The sequence below is a fragment of the Chelonoidis abingdonii genome, chromosome 8 (assembly GCF_003597395.2).
Source record: "Chelonoidis abingdonii isolate Lonesome George chromosome 8, CheloAbing_2.0, whole genome shotgun sequence".
NCBI classification, from domain to species: domain Eukaryota; kingdom Metazoa; phylum Chordata; order Testudines; family Testudinidae; genus Chelonoidis; species Chelonoidis abingdonii.
In genome coordinates, this window is record NC_133776.1 from 55,310,538 (window position 1) to 55,326,990 (window position 16,453).

Below are 16,453 nucleotides of genomic sequence, written 5' to 3' on the forward strand. Positions count from 1 at the left end.
AGGGGCCGCGGGGCAGAGGTTGCGGGGCGGCCCTGGAGCGGCGGGGGCCGTGCACTGCCGGGCGGTCCCGCGGCTCGGCGGAGGGCCCCGAGTCGCCATCTCCTGCCGCTGTTATTGCTGCTGCTGCTGACCGCGGGGGTTGAGAGCCAGGCGGGCCCCAGCTCTGACCCGCTCGGTGCGGGCTCCCCCGCAGGCCCCGGCTTCAGCGTCTACATGAGCGAAGAGGAGGTGCGGCGGCTGATCGGTAAGTGCGCTGGGGCGGCCGGGCTGGGAGGCCTCGGTCGCGGGGAGGGCGAGTGGGGGGAGGCAGGTGTCGAGGTCAGCGGTCGGGGGGCTCCTCCGGCCCCCGCGCCGTGTGTGGGTAGGTGGGCGCACAGGTAGGGTCTTGCTGTGTGGGGGGCGGCGGGGCCCCGCTGCGTGCGCGCGCCGGTGTGTGTGTGTGGTGGTGGGGGCTCCCGGCGCCTTCTGTGTGGGGAGTCGGAGAGAGGGGTTGCCGTAGGCTTAGCTGCCCAGGGTCTGTCGGGAGAGGCAGAGGGCCCATTGTGGTGGTGGAAGGTTCCCAGCTTCAGCGGTGCAGGGTGTAATGTTGCTGGAGCAGGGTAAAACCAAAAACAGCGAGTTGAGGCCCAAGGTTTTATTAGCGGGATGAGCGGCATTCAGAGGACACTGAGGAGACCTGACAATAATTGGGAAAGTGTGTGAAAGGAATCTCAACTTCCAGGCAGTTTCATAATCACTGCACAAACAAGTAGGAGGATTTCTGCACCATGATACAACTTGCTTTCCTCTGATAGGGCATATCACAAATTATTTTACCACATTTTTATGCTTGGCGTTTCTCTATGTGAGGTAGAGGTTTGGTTTTAGTAAGGGCTCTTCTTAAATTTTGTCATTTCATACCTTGGTTTGATTGATTTTTTTATGGCTGGAGCCTAACAAAAAATGTAAAAGCTGCTAAAATGGTTTGGGTTTTTTAGGAGGTGGCTGGTTACAGTGCAGGCTTTAAAACAGTGATTCTCAAACTTTTATACTGGTGACCGCTTTCAGATAAAAAGTCTCTGAGTGTGACACCCCCTCCCCCCATAAATTAAAAACAGTTTTAAATATATTTAACAGCATTATAAATGCTGGAAGCAAAGCGGGGTTTGGGATGGAGGATGACGACTCATGACCTCCCGCCCCCCACAATAACCTCACAACCCCCTGAAGGGTCTTGACTCCCAGTTAGAGAACTGCTGCTTTAAAACATTATTTGCATAGAAGGTATAAAATAGAAACGACTCCAGTTAATCAAGCATTGGGAGTGCATAGTTAATTTTGGAGCTGATGAGCCCTGTGGGTGAATAGCTATGTAAACATTTTTTCCCCTGTGGTGTGCTCCGCAGTTAGTTTTTTTGTTGTTGTCTTAACATTTTTACATTGGTTGTACTTATTACTGTATGGCTGCTTTATTAAATATACAGGATTAAAAGGATCAGATGACTCTTGTATATTTTGTCAGCCTCCTTGTATAATTTTTTTTGCTTATAAGCCATACTAATCACGGACATGTGAGTCTAGCACTGCAGGAGTGGGCAAACCACAGCCCTGGGGCCAGCATCTGGCCCTCCTGACATTTTAATCCAGCCCTTGAGCTCCCACTGGAGAGTGGGGTCCGGGGCTTGTCCCACTCCTGACAGGGAGCAGGATCGGGGATTTGCCTCACTCCACGTGGCTCCCAGAAGCAGTGGCACGTCCCCCTTCTGGCTCCTACACGAAGGGGCAGCCAGGAGGCTCTGCACGCTGCTCCCATTGGCCAGCTATGCCTCCACGTAGGAACCGGAGGGGTGACATGCCACTGCTTCTGGGAGCTGTTTGAAGTAACCGCCACCCCCTGTCCCAGCCCTAATCCCCCTCCTGCTCTCTGAACCCCTCTGTCCCAGCCCAGAGCAACCTCCTGCACCCCCAATGCCTCATCCCCAGCCCAGAGCCCACACCCCCAGCCAGAGCCATCACTATTTGTCCCATACTCCAACCCAGAGCCCCCTCCTGCATCCTGAACGCCTCATTTCTGGCCCTACCCTAGAGTCCGCACCCCAACCCCGATTTCGTGAGCATTCATGACCCGCCATACAATTTCCGTATCTAGATGTGGCCCCTTTGGCCAAAAAGTTTGCCCACCCCTGGTCAAGCATTTGAAATGTGTATTAGGGGTTGTCTACACTGGCATTTTACAGCGCTGCAACTTTCTCGCTTGGGAATGTGAAAAAACACCCCCCTGAGTGCAGCAAGTTTCAGCGCTGTAAAGTGCCAGTGTAGACAGTGTACCAGTGTTGGGAGCTGTGCCCTGTCTGGAGGTGGTTTTTTGTCGCTCTAGCATTGCCAGTGTAGACTAGCCCTTAGAAACCTGCTCAAACTGTCATGGACTAAACACAATTCTCCCCTCACCCCCAATGAAACTACATGCAGGTGTATTCTGTAGGTAAATCAGAATTGGAAGTGTATCTATTATAAGTGATGTTTTGCCAGTATGACTAAGTAATTTATTATTCAAGGCCAGGGGTTCTCAAACTTCATTGCACTGCAACCCTTTTTTGGCAAAAAAATTACTGTGTAATCCCAGGAGGGGGGACCAAAGCCTGAACCCACCCGAGTCTCACTGCACCAGGTGGGGGGCAAGGCCCAAGCCCCACCATTCCAGGCAGGAGGAGGAGGTGGTGGTGGTGCGCAAAACTGAAGCCCAAGGGCTTCAGTCCCAAGCAGGGGGCCTGTAACATGAGCCCCGCCACCCAGGGATGAAGCTCTTGAGCTTTGGCCCTGAGTGGTGAGGCTCTGTCTTCAGCCTGGGCCCCAGCAAACCTAAGCCAGCCCTGGTAACCTCATTTAAATGGGGTCGTGACCAGCGTTGGAGTCCTGACCCACAGTTTGAAAACCGCTGCTCAAGACAGTATCTCTCGCTGTTTTGCTTCTGTAACTTTGATGAATCCAAAAGATCTGAATAGCTTCAGTGACACCATATGTTCGGGTAATTGTGAGTCAGTAAACCTGGAGACAGGCTGACAGTTCTCTCTGGTAGTTTCCTCTAGTTCCAGAAAGCTCATTTTATGTGTTTGGAGTTAGATATTGTGTAAACAGTTTGTGATTTTAAAGAAGGTTACTATGTGATGTAATTATTTCTTTTGATGTTGCTTACTTCCAAAATGAAATTATGGCATGTACAGCTGAGATTTGAGCTAAGATGTGAAAAAATTATATAGACATACCTAAACCTGGCATATTAAGACTTTGACTACATTGGCATTTTTGTTAAAACTTTTGTTGCCCTCAAGTGTGAAAAAACACCTCCCTGATTGACAGAAGTTTTAAGAATGAAAAGTGCCAGTGTGGACAGCACTTCATCAGCGAGAGCCACGCACCTGGTGACGAAGCTACCACCCCTTGTTGGAGGAAGTTTTATTTTGTCGCTGGGACAGAGTGGTTACACTGCTTACTTTACAACAGTGCAGCTGCAGGAGCACAACCACGCCGTTGTAAGGTGTACAGTGTAGATATAGTCTTAGTCATATCTTTCCTACAAAAGAATATTGGAAGGAATGTAAAGAATGTGAACAAAGCTAGTGACTTCTTAGTTGTTCAGTGTTACAGTGCCTGAATTGTCATTTTAACTATAAATGTTGGTCGATACAAGATTTTTACATGACTGGTGGCGTGCATAAAGCATAAAAAAAGCACTCCCAGGTTCCTTACATTTCTTTAAGTTTCTACATGTGGAAAAAATGATTCAGTTGATAGTTAGAACTGTCGTTCAGTGTAGCTAGGAAAATTAACTCATTTGCTAGAGTAGGTAGACTTGCCAAATATTGCTGTATTGATGAATCTGCCATTATAACAAAGGAACACTGTCTTATTTTATCGTTAGCCTTATTACTGAATTGTTTTTAGAAACTGTCTTGCTATGAATCGATGTTTCTCCTGATAACTTGAAGGGCTTTAGGGAAATGTTACTAGCCTCAGATATAATACATGGTTCTTACAGACTGAGTTTTCATCGATTTCAAAGTTATTTACAGAGGAAGGGAAGTATCATTATTCCCAATTTAAAAAGTGAGAAAAGTGAGGCATAGAAATGAAGCGACTAGCCCAGGGTCACTTTGCGTCTATCTACGTTCTCTGACTATATGCTAGGTGGGGGCTAGTAGCACCACCTCTTAAATTTGCTTGACCCATTCCATTCTAAAACCATGCTCCAGAGAAAAATTGGATGAAGGGAGAAATGAGATGGGCTAGGCAAGGAGATGGGATATTATCACCCCTCTTTTACACATGGGAAACTGAGACATAGAGCGATTAGGGCAAAAAAGCCACTGATTTGGAGTACCCAAACTGAGAAACCTAGTACCTGATTTTTCAGAGTACTTAGCATTATATAACACTATATGTTGAAAGCACAGCTCCCACTGACTTCAGTTGCAGATGTGAGAGTGCTTGGCATTTCTGCAAATCAGATGCAGATCTGAAATTAAGCATCCCAAAAAACGAAGAACACACAATTAATGACTACCTACGAAAAGTTTGGTTCAACTGACTTGCCCAGCATATAGGAACTCTGTGGCAGAGGCAGGGATAGAATCCAAATTCCCAGGGCTGCGTTTAATTACATTAACTACCAGACCATCCTTTCTCTTCATGCAATCCCTTGCCTCAATTCACTTCACACTCTCCAGTTTCTGCAACAAATGAAGCCGGGGTCCTGCAGACAATACCTCACTACAACACAATGAATTCAGCGAACCCTGATTCATCCCCAGAGACAGGGTGCATTGATTTAAATAAACAACTTTAACTGAAAAGTACACATGCAAAACAAATATTTTCTGAAAGAAAATGTGATTCTCATTGGTTGGTAACCATTAGAACCTGTTGATTTGCGACTAAATATAGCATTTACACTAAATTGGTGCCGATTTTTGCTAATTGAGAGGCTATGTTGTGTATATATGTGTTTATATACATACACATTTATTTGAGCAATTGTAAATCTTACATTTATTTGTTATTAATTTTTACATTTTTATTATGTTAGAAATGGTGAATGATGCATTTCTTATTTGCTAGATTAGTTTTTTACGTGCTGTTTGTGTCAATTGAATTCCATCCAAATAAAGTGTAATTGCATAAAAACAGCATTTTAAAATTATTTCTGTTAAATAAAATTCCCTTAAATATGATGACATATAAAAGTTTTTCAGTATTTTATCATAACATGTTTTGTATTTAAAACTGATTTATTTAACGCAGATGCAGTGAGCGAGGTAATACCTTTTATTGGAAATGTTGTCTGTAGCGAATGACCTTGTCCTTTAAGATTTTAGAACTAGTGTATCTCCTCTTCTAGTTCAGGGGTAGGCAACCTATGGCATGCATGCCAAAGGTGGCACGCAAGCTGTTTTTCAGGGGCACTCACACTGCCTGGGTCCTGGCCACTGGTCCGGGGGGCTCTACATTTTAATTTAATTTTAAATGAAGCTTCTTAAACATTTTAAAAACTTTTTTTTTTTTATTTTACATACAATAATAGTTTAGTTATATATTATAGACTTATAGAAAGAGACCTAAAAATGTTAAAATGCATTACTGGCACGTGAAACCTTAAATTAATTAGAACGAATAAATGAAGACTTGGCACACCACTTCTGAAAGGTTGCTGACCCCTGTTCTAGTTCTTATTCATGGATTGGAAGAAGAAAACAAACTTCCTTGCTTTTTTAACTCCCAGTTGGTTTCTTAACTTTGAACTAATTGAAAAAAGTGAAATGAAGGAAATATTCTCTTTACCTACAGAAGAGGCTACTGCTGTCAAAAACTAGCCAGCTCCCTCCTCCCTACAGCGCCTCCCGTCCGCCGGGGGCCCTGCTGATCTACTCCTTACCCTCCCTCCCAGCACCTCCTGCCCCCTGCATTCAGCTGTTTCATGGTGTGCAGGAAGCTCTGGGAGGAAGGGGGAGGAGTTGATCGGTGAGGCTCCTGCTGGACTATTATGGCAGTGAGATGACTGTGCCGATGTTTAAGATGTGCAATAAGACACTTGTACTGACACACCAAGATTGGATGAAGTGACACGAGCTATTTGCAGTTGATAAATGGATGTGCAGCCGGCACTGATGACATACTGCTGGAGCTGCTGAAATGCACTATTGACCCAGTAGTGGAATCACTTCTGGCCACTTTTTTGCCTGGTGTGGAGAACTGGAACCTTGCAAACCAAGAATGGTATTGTGATCTCACTTTATAAGGGTAAGGGACCACGCAGCGAATGTAAGACCTACAGGCCAATCTCCTTGTTGTTTGTGCCAGGGAAGGTGTTTGCATATGTTCTGCTGGTGCGTTTGGAGCCCCTGCTACATCAGAAGCATCGCCTCTAACAGTCAGACGTTACAAGGAACAGGTCCTGATTAGACGCCATTTTGGATCTTTGCTTGTTGGAGATACACATACATTACATATAGGGGCTTCTTGAACTTACGGTGTATCCTATCTTAATTTTTCAGTACTCTTCCGGACCCATGGCACTTGTAGAGTAAAGCAGCAAAGTAGCCCGAGGCATTGTTAGCACTTCTCTTTTCTGTGGAATCCTATTAAATTTATATTTTAATCTTAAATAAAATCTTTTAATTTGAAAATTGTTCTCAGGAGCAGAGTTTACTTGCATCTTACAGTGAGACACAAGATTCCTTACATTTTCTAAATGGGAATTATTATCTGACCGTCTCCTCAGCCAACCATGCACCTTCCTAAGTTGAAAGATCTTCACTCTCCCTGCAGACCCAGAGAAGGAAAATTAGCAAGTAGGCAGGGGAAGGGGCTGTTCACTCACATTTATTACAGAGCCAAGAAACACAGGAAGCAAGTGGAAACTGGTGAACAACTAGTCTTCATTTCTGTGAGGGTCACGAGGCCTTTTGGATCCCTGCAGTCTGTTCCTCCACAGAGAGGCCTGCTGTGGAGTGGCGGAGCTCTGCTCTGTGACCGCAGCAAACACTTGCCAGTGTGGAAAGTCCCATTTCCAGTGGTGAGTGGAACTTTTGAGCTCTGTTTAGTAGAGACACTGTTGATGAAGAGGCACCTGTTAGTGAGAATTCATGACCAGCTCACTGCTGAGAATCCCCTTCCCAAGCTGCTAGGAGACTGGGTTTCCTACCAGAACATATTATTTGATCTTTGAGGCTGTGTTCCATAGGAAATGAAAATTTATCCAACAGTTAATCCAGAAGCTAAAAGCATAAAGCCAGCAACTCGCACTTTTGCATTTCTTTGTCCTGATGTTAATGTTAATGATTACAGTCTTAATTTGAATGTCTTGCACATTGTCCACAGTAAACATTCTTTTTAGATGTATAGCAGATCTTCTACAGAGGCTCTCAGTATTACTTATATAGGACGAAACACTTAGGCTTTTAACACCAAACTTATTACGAATCTCTTCACCACTGGCATTAGGGCACATTCCACCAAATCTGTGTCAGCATCCTTGCATGTTTTAATAACTCTAGTTTGGTGATATGTAAAGCGGTACCTGGCACTCTGTTCCCATTCTTATCTGATGCTGTTTCCTTATCTGACTGGGAGAATTGTTACTATTTGGCTGAGATTCTTCAGACCCACCCCCTCCTTGGCAAGGCTAGGGAAGAGGCTTAGTGGAAAGAGCCGGGGATGAAGCATATAGGATAGCGGTTCTCAGACTGCGGGTCAGGACCCCAGAGTGGGTCTCAACCCTGTTCTAACGGGGTCGCGAGGGCTGGCTTAGACTTGCTGGGACCTGGGGTCAAAGCTGGAGTCTTCTGAGGGCATCAGCCCTGGGTGACGGGGCTGAGGTTACAAGCCCCTTGCCTGGCGCTGAAGCCCTTGGGCTTCGGCTTTGGTCTCCCCACCCAGGGCGGTGGGGCTCAGGCTTTGGTCCCCTGTCCTGGGGCCATGTAGTAATTTTTGTTTTCAGAAGTGGGTCATGGTCAATGAAGTTTGAGAACCGCTGATATAGGCAGATAGGGGAATAAGAAACTTCAGGAAGGTGTGTGTAAGATTCCTTTCATTTTGGGTAAAGGACTGTTTGGGCCCTGGAGTTGATGGCTATTGTCAGTGTGGGAGATTTCACTGAGGAGAGAAGATCTTGAACTGATTTGGTGAAAGCAGTTCAAAAAGTTGCCTAGTAAAAATGAAAGTGTGGGCTTGAAGCCTGGCTTATTGTTTACTTTGTCCAAAACTAGGTCTTCCATGGAGGATAAAAGGAAGTGTTGTTCCTCCCCTTCCCCCCCCCCCCCCAAGTCCTTTGCATCTAAGGGAGGAGGTTGCATAGAGCTGAGAAAAATATTGTGGTCCAGGGAATTTTTTTCATTTGAACATTTGTTTACCCTGGGGAAGGTACTTCAAGATTTGGCCACAGTGCCAACCCAAACTAACTACGCAACTGTTGAAGGGAAGCTGAGGTATGGCCAGCAGGGAAACTGTGATATGATTCTCTTGACCAGGTAAAACACTGACAGAGGGCAGCATATTTGTTAGTCGCTATTGTAATCTTTATAGTTGGTATTCTCACTGAGATGTAAGATGAAATTTTACACATTTCACAGACAGCCTTAACTCTGCCCCCACAAGACAATATATGAACAAGAATTCATAATATCTTGTGGGGTCAGAATAGTTGTTGTGTTGAAATGGGTAAGGAGAAGTTTTTAATGTAATGAGTGTACATTATCTGAATGTGCAAACTGTATTATATTCCTGATTTTGAAGTATTACCAGATTGCTTTGAAAGTGAATATTGAAACCGTACTTTAATTATTGCAATATAAATAGTTTCTATAATAGGAACATGAGACCCTCATCTGAACTGATACATTCTGTTTAAATTTTCTTAAATTTAAAGGTAAAAATAGCGTCTTCCGATAATTGCCATGATTTGAAGCCTGTTCTTTGTTAAGGGAATGAAATTCACCTGTTCGTCAATTTTTCTTTTAGAGCAGATTTTTTTTATTCATGTTGCAGAGCAGAGCATCTTTTTTAATGTCTAAAAAAGTCTCATTTTCTCATGCTAACTGAAGCGTTTTTTATAGTTTTTTAAAAAACTTTTTAAGTAGTTGAAGCTAGACTGCATTTACACAAGAGGCACTTGAAAAGAGATGTTTTGTTAGACTTGTAGAGTAACGTGATCCAGTTTTGTAGTGAACACAAAGCGCTCTAGCATCCTCTGATTGGGAATGAAAACCTTGCCTCCCCTTCTTGTCGGAGCTTCTTCAGAATGTTTTGTTATGTTAAAAACTTTGAAGAATGATCTTGTTTCTATGGTGCTGCCTAAATTTACCTTTTTATTTGCTCTTGATTTAATTTATTCTCACTGGCGTACGTCCAACAGTGGGGCACAAAGATATGTACCATGTTAATGTGATTTAGGGGTTGCCTGGGCAAGGGAGAGGTTTCTTTTGCTTAAAATGAAAAGCAAAAAAAGTAGGCCTCACTGTTTGTATGGGTCGTTTAGATTAGTCAGGTCCAAGTAATGAGAGACTAGATCCTGCAGCCTTGAGCACTGTCTGCACATGGACCTGTTTAAGGATCTTTGCCAAAGCAAAACTACAGCTTAATTTTTAGAATTCGTTTGTTTTAGTTGATATCTAATATACTATTTAAAACAATTGAAACATTCCCACAACTCTTCTTGCATTTGCTCATCTGTCTTTTGTGCACTATAGCATTTTTTGGATATTGCACTTAGGTTCTGCTGCTTTGCATACAGAATGCAGTGTTGGACTTCTCATTTTCCCATGTTATTTTTAAATGCTGCTCTGTCTACCTGCCTCATCTAAAACCCATCTGTTTCCTTTCTTTTCTTCATTCCACATATAATATACACTGTTGTTTACTAAGGGCTTGGCTACACTTGCAAGTTGCAGCGCTGGCGAGGGGGTTACAGCGCTGCAACTTAGCAGGTGTCTACACTTAAAAGCTCAGCCAGCGCTGCAACTCCCTGTTTGCAGCGCTGGCTGTACACCTGGGTCTGCTTCCTGGCTTGTAGCGAGACCAGCGCTGGTGATGCAGCGCTGGTCATCAGGTGTGGACACTCACCAGCGTTTTTATTGGCCTCCAGGGTATTAGGACTTATCCCAGCATTCCTTTCAGCCTCTCTGGTCACCGCTTAGCACTCCACTGCCCTGGGCTCAGGTGATCCGTCCTTTAAATGCCCCGGGATTTTAAAAATCCTCTTCCTGTTTGCTCAGCGAGGCGTGGAGTGCAATCAATCAATCAATCAATCAGCAACAATGCCTCCACGCCCCAAACGTTCCCCAGCATGGAGCACTGCCGAGCTGCAGGATCTAATCAGTGTGTGGGGAGAAGAGACAGTTCAGTCCCAGCTGCGATCCAGCCGCAGAAATTATGATATCTACGGCCAGATATCACAGTCAATGCAAGACAGGGGCTATGACCGAGATGCCGTTCAGTGTAGGGTTAAGGTGAAGAACTGAGAAGTGCCTACAGCAAAGCCCGTGATGGAAACCGTCGCTCTGGTGCTGCCCCCACTACCTGCCGGTTTTACAAGGAGCTGGATGCGATACTGGGATGTAACCCCACTGCCAATCCTAGGATCATATCGGACAGTTCACAGCCTGGAGACCAGGGTGAAGGGGACACAGAGGGTGATGTTCCTGCAGACTGCAGCCAGGAGCTGTTTCTACCCAGGAAGAAGCAAGCCAGTCGCTGGGTGCTACTATTGAGGAAGGATCAGAGGAGTCTGTTCCAGGTAAGAAGCTTTTATTACAAGGATGCAAATGTTTTGGGGAGCAGGGGGGCTATGCCTAGATGTGGAATAGCCCATTGATTTGATCTATCACGTCGTGGTAATCTGCCTCTGTAATCTCTTCAAAAGTTTCAGCCAGAGCGTGTGCAATGCGCTTCAACAAGTTTATGGGAGAGCAACTGTGTGTTCCTTGTCCCAGCCAGGCTAACACGTCCGCGCCATTGTGCCGTGAGGGGTGGGGGGATCATGGCTACACACAGGGAAGCTGCGTAGGGACCAGGGCGGAATCCACATAGCTGTAGAAGGGTCTCCCGCTCCTCGCAGGTGACCCTGAGCAGCGAGATATCTGGAAGGTTACAATTCTGTTGAAAATGCAGGGATACTGTTAAGTGCTATTTCCCTGCACCTGATCTTTGCATAACCCCATGGCTAACAGGGAAAGAGAGAAGGCAGCCTGAAAACCCCCACCCTGCCCCTGTGAGCCATGTGTGCAAGATGCCTTTCTCTGATTTCCCTGTACCTGATCTTTGCATAAACCCCATGGCTAAAGGCAGCCTGAAAACCCCCACCCTGCCCCTGTGAGCCGCGTGTGCAAGATGCCTTTCTCTGATTTCCCTGTAGCCTTGATCTTTGCATAAACCCCATGGCTTAACATTTCCCAGCACCTGATCTTTGCTTTCACAGAAAACCCATGGCTTCCATGTCAATCGTTCCCCAACCTTCCTTTCCCAGGTGTGCTGCATGTGTTATTTCCCTGTAGCAGAACCAATCAGACCCACCTTTTCCCAGTGATCCAAATGGCTTTAAACTCACCATGTGTATTCGATCTGCTGCAGTGTCCAGAGTGTGGTATGTTCACACTGTCTGTGTGAATGATGCTACAAATACTCTTAAAAACAAAGCTTCCTCTGTATTAACATTTTATCTCTGTTTTTTTTAAGTGTCCTTCAGTCCATCTGGAGCAACAGACACTTCTGAAAGGCTAAGAAACTTAAGAAAAAAGCCTAGGAAATCGAAGGAACAGCTTGTGAAAGCAGTCATGAATATGTATTCTGCAGAACAGAAAAAAGTTACAGCATTGGCGGGAAAAACGTAGCATTAAGAAGGATCAGGCAGCAAAGAGAACCACAGATCGGCTGCTAAGCCTCATGGAACGCCACACAGACCTCATGCAGTCAATGGTAGACATGCAGGCAGACCACTACCGTGGATGCCTCAGCCCATCCCAAAACTCAACACATTGTGCCCCACTGTTTCCTCAAAACACCCATTTCCAGCATCCTGGGTCTTACCACCACCAACTGCCCCCAACACCAATACGTTCACCTCACAGCCCTGATAACTGCGACCCTTACCCAATGCACTCAACCCCCATCACCATGCAGCATTTTAATCCTCAAGTGCAGCAGGCAGTGCATAGCCCTCAAGGAAGAACATATTCAAACCTGTGAGTGTAATGCTCCTCACCGTACCCCCCTTCCTGTTTTATGTACTGTATTTTTAATAAAGGATTTCTTGTCTTTTAAAACAGTTTTTATTATTACAGAAAGTGTAACATACTGTACCACAAGTGAAAAATAGGAACTGCAAATCATTGCAACCACTGCAAGTAACTGCTGTGGGCACTGCACTAAACTGCAGTGGAAGGCACCCAACATTACTGTTGGCTTTCAGCCTCAAAGTGCTCCTTTAAGGCATCCCTTATCCTTGAAGCACTGTGCTGGGCCTCTCTAGTAGCCCTGCTCTCTGGCTGTGCAAATTCAGCCTCCAGGCGTTGAACCTCGGAGGCCCATTCGTCACGGAAGGTTTCACCCTTCCCTTCACAAATATTATGGAGGATACAGCACGCGGTTATAATCGCTGGGATGCTGCTTTCCACCACGTGTAGCTTCCCGTAGAGACTTCTCCATCTCCCCTTCAAACGTCCAAAAGCACACTCCACAGTCATTCTGCACCGGCTCAGCCTGTAGTTGAACCGGTCCTTGCTCATGTCAAGCTTCCCTGTATACGGTTTCATGAGCCAAGGCATTAACGGGTAAGCGGGGTCTCCAAGGATCACAATGGGCATTTCGACGTCCCCCTGTGATCTTACGGTCTGGGAAAAAGTCCCTGCCTGCAGCTTCCTGAACAGGCCACTGTTCCGAAAGATGCGTGCATCATGCACCTTTCCAGGCCATCCTGTGTAAATGTCAGTGAAACGCCCACGGTGATCCACAAGCGCCTGGAGAACCATTGAGAAATACCCCTTCCGATTAATGTACTCGGATGCCAGGTGGGGTGGTGCCAGAAAATAGGAATATGCGTCCCATCTATTGCCCCTCCACAGTTAGGGAAACCCATTTGGGCAAAGCCATCCACAATGTCCTGCACATTCCCCAGAGTCACGGTTCGTCTGAACAGGATGCGATTAATGGCCCTGCAAACTTGCATCACCACTATTCCAACGGTCGACTTTCCCACTCCAAACTGGTTTGCGACCGATCGGTAGCTGTCTGGAGTTGCCAGCTTCCAGACTGCAATAGCCACCCGCTTCTCCACTGACAGGGCAGCTCTCAGTCTCGTGTCCTTTGCGCTGCAGGGTTGGGGCGAGCTCAGCACACAGTCCCATGAAAGTGGCTTTTCGCATCCTAAAGTTCTGCAGCCACTGCTCGTCATCCCAGACTTGCAGGACGATGTGATCCCACCACTCAGTACTTGTTTCCCGAGCCCAAAGGCGGCGTTCCACGCTGCAGAGCACGTCCGTTACTGCTGCCACAAGCAATTTAGTGTCAGCCGCGTCAGCCGCATCTATTTCATCATCTGAGCTCTCACTGTCACTTTGGAGCATAAGGAATAGATCAACTGCCAGACGGGATGTGCTGGCAACATTCATCAGCAACATCCTAAGCAGCTCGGGCTCCATTTCTTACTGAAATCACGCGGCAGAATCACAATGGCACCAAACGGCTGAAAAGGGAAGCGATGCACCACGGGTCGTTGGAACAGGAAGCGGAATGACCCGCACCCTTCCGTCCCCTTCCCACAACCCCCAGCAGCAAATTGGGACGAGGTGCTCTGTGGGATAGCTGCCCACAATGCACCACTCACAACAGCGCTGCAACTGGTGCAAGTGTGGACACACTGCAGCGCTGGTCGCTGTCAGTGTGGACACACTGCAGTACTGGCCGTACACAGCTGTACGACCACAGCTGTAACTGCCAGCGCTGCAAAACTGTAAGTGTAGACAAAGCCTAACTTAGGGCTTGATTATTGAAGTTCTAAGCATCCTCACATTCCCTTGACTTAAAGGTGAAGTTCAGTGCTCAGCATATTAGCAGGAACGTGGCAACTTGCAGAATCAGATTTCCAAATGACTTTTGTAATGTTGGTTTAACATCACCTACTGTAGCAGTGCTTATTTGGTAAGTTTTGGGGTTGAAAATCGAATAAAAACCATATTTAAGATAAAACTTGATTATGCCTGTTAGTATTATTGAAAAAGCTTAATGCTTGTTTCCTGTTATCCACTCAGTCTACTTTGCTTGATTGGTTTATTACCGTTGCTGGAGTTATGTTTGAACAAAGATCTGTAAATTTAAGAAATTCTGTAATTTGAGAGTCAGAGGATAGATTGAGCAAGTTTGCTGTGGTTTGCTTAAACTGGAAGCTGCATCTACTTGAGACCTAGTCTCCGCATGGAAATTGTACTGATTTGATTAAATTGTTTTCTAAATTCATTTAAACCAATTTGTGCTCACAATAAAGGGAGTTACTGAAGTAACAAAATCACTTTGGAAACTGAGGTAGTTCTATTGGTGTGTGTACATAAGCTCTGTGTCTACATACAACTTCAAAAAGTATCTGAGACATGAACTGTTCCCATTCAGTTAGCTATTAACACTGAAGCCAAATGACACATTAAACCTCAAGAATTGTTAATCTCATTGTCTGTCAAAGCTCACAGGAAAAGAAGGACAGTTATGTTAAAATCTGCACAAGTCACTGTGTATTTCCTGTTGCTATCACAAAGATTGGGTTATGAGTGGAGCTTGGGAAAGTACCACCTCCTTTTTTCCAGTTTCATCCCTGAAATGAATTATAACTTGATCAACCCATGTAGAAACAGTAAGATCATTTGGTATACAACTTTGAATTTATTCTTTTCCTGATGCTGGTTGTATTGTATTAAACACAGATGTCTTCTGGAGGATGAACCTAACAAATGGGGGATGAAGCGTGCTCTTTGTTTTGGTATAGTTTGTGGTTTATTTTCTACTCTATATAATAGAAAATTATTTTAAGCAAGTTGCAAATGTGTAATAATGTTGTATAGCTGAAATATCACTTGGCCATAATGATCCAGTGGCAACCTTGAAAAAAACTTGCCTCGTTAAAGCAGTATAACATTGCATTAAAAGATTATGGTCAATGGGAAATTGGTCAATTTATAAAGAAGAGTTAAAAGTAACTTCAGAGTATGTCATTTGCTCCAGTGTTCCCCTACCAATTTTTGTGGGCATAGTCATTCTCAATTTTCTTTTAAATGAAACACCCACAGAAGAGGAAACCAGATGCTGTGGTGATGAGAACCTACATGGACAAAGCATTGAAATTAACAATATGCAAATTAGTGCTAAATATGCAAATTAAATCAAAAAATCTATTTTTTTCTCTTGACACTTAAGTGTAACAAATGATTATATCCAGAAAAGATTTTTCAGAGGTATTTTGCCGACTGTGTCCTTTAAAATATTTGGGGCATAATTCTTATCTTACATTTTATTTTGTGATTGATTTTTATTTAAGTGCCTCAAATAGTTTAATTTTTTCCATAATTCAAATTCATATCTACAAAATAAATTAGAAATTGGCTATCGTGTAGCTTTATATGGGTAGTTAACACAAGTTACAAATGCTAAGGTGTTACTGAATCCTGTCCTTGAAATGGAGAAGAGGAAGGGGCAAATTGACCAACCGTTCAAGCTAACATGGTTTTGGCAGTCTGATCTGTTAGATGTAGCTCTGTATTTTGACTTCTCTTTAAATACGCCAGTGCTGAGTTCACAATAGTGGATTTGGAAGAAAATGGGAGAGACTGACTTGTATAAAGATCCTCTTTACATTGTTGAGAGGTGATAACTAGTAAGCAGATCAATGTCAAACACATTTCAGAGGCAAAATATTAAAAATATACTTCTGAAAGCTTAACTGATTAAAGGGAAGAGTCTTTTAAATGTGCTTTTAAACATCTTTTACATAACTGGAAAATAATTAGTTTCCTTTTAAAAATTATTTTAGATGCTAAAACAATACTGTAATACTAGTTAATGCAGTCAAAAGTGCACAGGACTAACAGTAGTAACATTAGTATACTTGTGCAGAAAAATAAGCAGTCCTTTGAATTTCAGAATAAGTGCGTTCTCGCATTAAGTACAAGAGATATGTAATGTGAAGTCCATATGTGATATGACAGGTACATCATTTGAATAAAGAGTGAACAGAGTCCACTGTGTACACAGTATATTTTGTATGCCTGGTTTCCATAGGCGCAGGCTGAGGTTGGCCTTTCTTGGCAGTTTCCCAGTTTTTGATGCTGTGGTATGCTGCTCATCCTTAAATCAAGTGTAAAATGTAACTTGTGTGTTTTAGTTTCGACGTTTCGTGGCTTGGATTTGTTTTTAATGGTTTTGTTGAATCTTTAATATTCACCAG

General features: G+C 44.4%; 1 protein-coding gene across 2 annotated transcripts in view; it reads left to right on the forward strand.

The window, feature by feature from the left end:
- The first annotated feature begins 136 nt into the window (after positions 1-136).
- Positions 137-16,453, forward strand: part of RYK (receptor like tyrosine kinase) — a 147,039-nt gene continuing 130,722 nt past the window's right edge. For both annotated transcript variants that reach the window (XM_075068621.1, XM_032769798.2), the window contains exon 1: positions 137-244. In XM_075068621.1, the coding sequence (XP_074924722.1) occupies positions 214-244 (31 nt within the window). In that variant the 5' untranslated portion in view covers positions 137-213. The remainder of the gene's footprint in view (positions 245-16,453) is intronic.